The 7,079-nt window shown below is 37.0% G+C and overlaps 1 protein-coding gene across 1 annotated transcript; it reads right to left on the bottom strand.

Moving 5' to 3' along the window:
* Window positions 1-383: 383 nt before the first annotated feature.
* On the bottom strand, window positions 384-2,292 carry LOC122311546 (gallate 1-beta-glucosyltransferase). The gene has a single exon (XM_043126135.1). It carries the CDS (start codon window positions 2,143-2,145, stop codon window positions 706-708), a length of 1,440 nt encoding a protein of 479 aa, XP_042982069.1. The 5' UTR covers window positions 2,146-2,292; the 3' UTR covers window positions 384-705.
* Between the last annotated feature and the right edge of the window lie 4,787 nt (window positions 2,293-7,079).

Here is a 7,079-nt window from a genome sequence, read left to right as displayed (position 1 = left end):
TCAACTTCACTGTCCGTCCATTCCTAAACTCACGACCTTCCAATTTCCAAACCCATATAAAGATATACAAGCAAATCATTTCTAACACAAGATAATTTTACAAACGAGTAAGATTATATATCATATTTTTATTTTATTAAATAAGATGTAATATTTTTATTATTAAATAATAAAAAAATATGTAATAAATAATTATTTAATAGTGATAAATATATTATATTTTATTTAATTAAATAAAAATAAAATAGTAATATAATGTATAAAATTTTCCTTTACAAACACAAATTAGAATTTAAGAGCTAGCATAAGTTAATATTAAATAACTCAATAAAATTAACAAAAACTAAAACAAGCAAAGCGCCCAGACCAAAGACGCCTGTTTATGCAGGAAAGATCACAACCATTATAATTACTATATTATATTATATCTATATATTAAAAAAGATTGTTAACAAAAAATAAAAAAACCCAGTACTACCTCACTATAGAAGGTATCCTAGCTAGTTATTCCACGTTGAATGAGGTTCACCTTCCAATCATTCCCTAACACGTGCCCACCCGTAGTAGTTCATACCTTGTTTTTATTCGTTAAGTAGGAATCATCCGAGGATTAATTAGGATACAACCAAGTTGACGTCCCCATTATTCTCCCTTAACTCGACTAAATCTGCAAGCCCATTGGTGGCTGAATTATTGGCGACATCTTCAACCCCTAGTAGTTGACCTACTGGTGAGAGCCGTGCTTCTCTTTCTCACCTCGTCCACGAAGGCTTGAATATTCCGGTCGGAGGAACCACCCTCCGCCACAGCAGCATCCGCCTCGGCCTTCCACTTCAATGCGTTCTGCTTCATCTCCTCTGCCTTGCTCCCCGCCGTGGCCTCCAGCAAGCATCTCTGCACCTCATCCCTAGTAATTACCCTGTTCTCGGCCTCACCTCGGCACATTCTCACCCCGGTCTTGAACACATCCACCAAGTACACAGCGTCCGTGACTTGGTCACCCCATTGCGGGAAAGCCACCACCGGCATGCCTGAGGTGAGCGACTCCACGGTCGAGTTCCATCCGCAGTGTGTCACGAAGCATGCAACGGAGGGGTGGGCCAACACTTGCTCTTGTGGGCTCCATTGGACCACCCTACCTCTGTCCCCAGCTTTCTCCAAGAATCCTTCTGGAAGAACGAGCAGTTCGTAGCCAGCGTCTTTGTGTGGCGGCTTCATGACCCATAAGAACGAGACCCCAGAGTTCAAGATCCCGTGTGCTATCTCGTCCACCTGGGCTTGAGTCAAGTAGACGACGCTGCCGAAGGAGATGTACACAACGGATTGGGGTGGCTTTGAGTCCAGCCACTCTATGCAGTCATCGGCCTTCATGAAGTCTCCGCGGACGTTTGCGTCCTGAGCCGTGGGGTTCTTGAAGAGAGGCCCGACCGTTTTGATAGGGCAGAACTTGGACATGTACTCGATGATATCGTGCTCCAGTTCCTGGAACGTATCCATCAATATGCAGAAGGGTTTGTCCAAGTTCCTGTACTGGCCCAGGATGGCCCTCCTCAGGAACGGGTACGGAGTGGTAGGGTACAAGAAGCTTGGAACTTCGTCATACTTCAAAAGTGGCATGCAAGGCAATTGAATATCAATAAAGGGTTCGGTTTCGGAAGGGAAAGGGACTAAGCCGTGGTAGTAGTGGTAGTACGCGGCGAAGCACGCACAAGATTGTACCCAAAGCATGGCTGAAGGAAGGCCAACACTCTCAGCCACATCCGAAACCCAAGGAATAAAAGGGTTGTTGATTAGGCAAGAGATGGGGCGTCCCTGTTCTGCGTTTCTCCTTATCATCTCGGGGAAGATCTCCTGGCCAACGAGCTCCAGTTGGGGTAAGTACTGGTCCAAGTCTTGGCGCCTTGGCTCGTCCTCGTCCCATCCATCTTCGAAGAACTCGAAGCGGATGAATCCCTCACCAACTGGGGCAGGCTCGTCAGTGATATTGCTGGCTTTTCGCATCTGTTTGCCAATACTTTCCGGGGTGGAGAAGGTTACAAGCAAACCCTTTGAAGCAAGGCGCTTGCCAAGCCTGAGTAGAGGGTTAACATGGCCTTGTCCTGGGAAAGATATCAGAAGAACATGGACCAGAGCTTCAGATCCCATTGTTTCTATACAGGTTAAGCGGCTGGCTAGGTTGAGAGGAAAAGATACGAGAGCTAGAGTGGCTAAAATTGAGAGTGATCGGTGCACGGACTTGCCTAATTGTGTGGGATTAATGGCTGGTGGACACGAGGAGGAGGAAGACTACTGATATATACCGCGTAGAATTAATGCTCAAATTATTATTTGTTAGAAAGAATATGTGTCATGACCGTTAGGTAGCTAGCTAAATATTAACTTGAATGGTCGATTGGTCCGAGAGAACAAATCAAAGATGACAACGATGAGAAAGGGATCGATTGGAGTACTTAGTCTGAACACCACGCAGCTAAATGTCTAGCCCACCTAACTGAGATCATGTTCCTTAACTCTTAATTAAAATGTTTATAATTAGAATATTACGTGAGTTAATTACATTTCGGTAATTAAATCTTAATCATCATCATTTATCATTCTCAACTCCAAATCAGCATGACTTGAAACAATAAATACTTAAATTTCAAAATGAAAGAAAATAAAGCCATACCACAAAATGCAATCGCTCAAGTCAAAAATAAGGATCGGGTAAAATCCATTTGGTACGTGGAAATACTTTGGACCTCGTCAGTAGCTAGGTACATTGTACACTTCATGTGCCACTGATGCAAATTCATACTGATATGGAGATTCAGGTCTAAGAAAATTAAGCCAGCTTTCTTGATATATATATATATATATATATTTGTGCATATTCAAGTTTTTAAAGTAGTTCTATGCAGTAAATTACATAGAACCTGGACTTGGATACTCCATATAAGTAGGTAGGTACACCGTCTAAGAAAGTTATGTTTTTTTTATCATGTTTGTGCAGATTCAAATTCTTAAAGACAAATCATTATCTTAAGTTTTTGATATAGTTTGTGACTCGAGAAATGCTAGACAACAAGTTTGCTTGACATTCACGTAACAGATTGCTTGAGCGAAGGTTAAGCAGGGAGTTCTCTTGACATGTCACTTGAGCGAATATTAGACATATAGTTCGCTTGAGGCTTAATAGTAGGGGTGTAAAAAAAACGATAAACCAGTAAATTAGACTGGACCGGACCAAACCGGTGGGATCGGTTCAGTCCCGAGTTTGGTTCGATTCTGTACCAATTTATTTTTCTTAAAATTGGTCCAGTTCAAAATTTTCTTTTTCTAAAACCGGACCGGACCGGACCGGTTGATATATTTTAATTTTTTATATTATAGATAATATTTATATATAATATATAACTATATATAAAATAGTTTTTTATTATATGATACCTTACTAATTAATATAATATTAAATTTTAAAATCTTATATCATTTTGTCTATTGTATTAATAGTTATACTAATATTATATAGTGCATATTCATAGTTATACACTTATACTAATACTATATCACTATATATTATAATATACTATAATATATCATTATATATTATAATATATCATTATAGTCTATAGCACAATTATAATATATATTATAATATACTACAACATATTATTACTATAGTATTATATACTATAATATACTATATTATATATATTATATAATATATTAAAATCGGACCAGAAACCATTGAAACCGATGTATTGGTTTAGGAGGATAATCGGTGCGTAATCGGTTTTGAAAAATGTAAAATCAGTAGATACCGGTTCGGTCTTAAATTTTGTCTAAAACCAGATCGAACTGGACCCGTTACACTGCTACTTGGTAGACACTTCGGTAGAGTGAATAACCCAGTAATTATGAAATTAGGGTTTCTGCCATACAATCAAATATAGATGTTTAGTATGAACAATACGACCGTCAAGAATAGTATATTTCGCACCCAAAGTATAATTTGTGATTCTTTAAGACAAACAAATCTTTTGCAACTTCATGAACCTAGGCACGTTGCCGAATCTTGTAAATCTTTATGTCATGTGATCATTTCTTCTTTTACTTTAATTTCTTGCATCGTTTTTTCCAACAAGTTCAATGCAATCAAAGTAGAATATGGACCTAGATACTGTACACTATTGTGCCACTTATGCAAGTCCAAACTTATATGAGGTATCCAAGTCTAAGAAAATTAAGTTTTTCTTGTCATATTTGTGCATATTCACATTCTTATATAATGTAGTTCAACGCAATCAACATATAACCTGGACCTGGATACCCATATCAATTTGGTTTTACATTAGCCACTAAAAAACTTTCGCTCAAGTCTTTGGAACTTGAAATCGATCCCTAGTTCGCTATTATGAAATCTAGCCAAGCCTCTGAAATTAATTTCCTGTTTTATGAGTAACAGCTAGCGTTTTAATTTACTTTGGCTGTGATCAATCATCGTTACTTTTATAACCTTTTGTTACTTTATTTGTTTATCATGGATACAATTAGATTGATCACAAGATGATCAATAGAAATCATTTGGTTTTTTTAATTAGCTAGAAAGGTACAATGGTGAAAATATTACTTGTTTTTGCATATTGCGTCATGTATAATTGAATTTAAACAAAGATCACAATATTATATCTGCTTTCACTGTGCCATCCTGAGCATTCTCCCACTCTTGATCAATCCGTAGTACATTCAGTATCACTATCACAGTTCATTCACACATCACAGTAGTGGTACTGTGCTCCTTCTAGAGTATCACAGTAGGTACGGTCGTTAGACGTTATTCTCAACTTTAATTGTTATTAGTCTCTGCTGTAGTTGGTCTTACACGCATTCTTTGATTCTTCGTAAAGGTCTATATATAGACTCTGTTATCACAAAATGCAATACAATGAAGAATATGTTATGAACTCAATGAAAAATGAGAGAGTTTCAAAAGATTGAGAGAGAAAGAGATAGAACTCAGAGAGGTTATTAAACTTATGAATTCCTTAAAGGATACGGCGATATATATAGGAGTACAAAAGAGACTATACTTTTGACGATTAGCAATATGCATTTGATGACTAGCACTATGCATTTGACGACTAGCACTATGCATTTGACGGCTAGCTAAATGTGATCATACAATTCAAGATAGTTTATAACACTTCCCCTTTGGATGACCATATTTAAAGAATATGCATCGTTAAAACCTTGCCAAGGAAAAACCCTGTGGGAAAAAACCAATGGCGAAGGAAAAAGAGTACAATATTCATGTGTATCGCAGAGTGCTTTAGGATTGCCTCATTAAAACCTTGCAAAGGAAAACCCAGTGGGATAAAACCTTAGCGAAGGAAAAAGAGTACAATCAGCACAAGTCTTCAAGACATTACTTCCTCTGAAAAGTGTATGATAACAGGTCTTCAAACCTCCGCATTCCAATGTTCTGCATAATCTTCTTAAATGTTGCAGTTGGTAATACTTTAGTGAATAAATCTGCCAGATTTTTACTTGACCGTACCTTCTTGATATCAATTTCAACTTTCTTCTCATGAATTGTAATGATTTTCTTGTGTGTATCTGAAAGATAACTCGCATCTGTACATCCAGCTAACTGTGGACTTGATGCATGTTGATAAAATAATCACAACTGGATCTTTCTGCTCATCACTACTCTTCTAGAGTTGTACTCTTCTGGAGTTCTTGTAAATAACACAGTTAGTGGAGAATTCATCAACATTAAACCGCTAACCTCATTTTTTAATAAAAACGGTGGCCAGCCTTTTAAGATCAGACAAGTACCGCGGATTTTCAACTCCTCTGTAGGTGTCAGGCGTGCTGTCAGGTGTCGCAGCTGTCAGGCGCCGCAGAGCTATGAAGCTATATTTCGTCTCTTTTCTCTTGCTTCACAAGAGATGTTGTATCATAATTTTCTTTATAAAAGAGATATTCAACTCATCTTCATTCGCATCTCATCTTTTTTATTTTTCTGTAATCATACTGCATTTTTACCTTGCAATCTCTTTCTGCATTCTTATCCTACAATGGCTCAGCGATCTTCTCATGGCCAATATATGAGGTACTTTGCACCTCGTTCATCAGCTATTCCTGCTTCTACCACAGGTGCTATCATGCAATATAATGATCTGAATCATAGGTCAGATAATGAAGCTATCTATGAGCTTGTGAGTCTCGGTACCCGATACTCATCATCCATTGTCGCATTTTCTCAGCGACTGCAATCCAGAACTTGTGGAATTGACAATTTCCACGAGAATATTGCTATACTTCAGCGACTTCTTCTGGAGTCCAACATGAAGATAGAATCAATAAAGCAAGAGAATAGGAAGTTAAAATCCTTACTTAAATCTTCTTTTCGATTGCCTACCCCTTTAGATAGGGATGCCATGCAGATTCTTGAAGAATAAGAGCGTTTGAAGAATGAGGTAAAGTGCCTCAAATTTCTGTAATTCTTACTTCAAGATAATAAAATAATATTTTACAAATATTCATATTTGTGTTTCTATCTTTTAGTAGATGTTCTGTGTGCTCCCTTTTATTTCTTCTTTAAAAATGCACACTTCATATCAAACCCATAATATGAATCTGAAATATTAATTGTATTAAAAAATGGTATTTAATGACTAATAACATCATCCATCTTCCCCTTGAAGCCGCAAGGGTTTCAGATTTATATTTCAAATATGTGCAGTTTTCATGAGCTCTTTTGGAGCCTCAATGACATTTAAATCATATATATAAACTGCAATAATAGCTTGCTTCCATTTGCGTTTGAATTGCTTTAGATCATATAAGGATTTTTGAAACTTGATAGAATACATATTTCCAGATGTATTCATATTAGAAGTTTAAGACATTTTCTATCCTTCAGGGATTTTCATATATATATATATCATGATCCAATGATCCATATAAATATGCAGTTAATCATGCATATCCAAACTCTCGGTAACTTTCAAGCTAATAAAAATCTCAATATGATTTCAACCACTTCAATATTGTTTCTTCGAGAAACTAACTTGTGATTTCTATATCACATT

This window comes from Carya illinoinensis, chromosome 5 (assembly GCF_018687715.1).
Source record: "Carya illinoinensis cultivar Pawnee chromosome 5, C.illinoinensisPawnee_v1, whole genome shotgun sequence".
Classification (NCBI taxonomy): Eukaryota; Viridiplantae; Streptophyta; class Magnoliopsida; order Fagales; family Juglandaceae; genus Carya; species Carya illinoinensis.
Note: the sequence above shows the minus strand (reverse complement) of the source record. Positions and strands in the feature narration are given on the sequence as shown.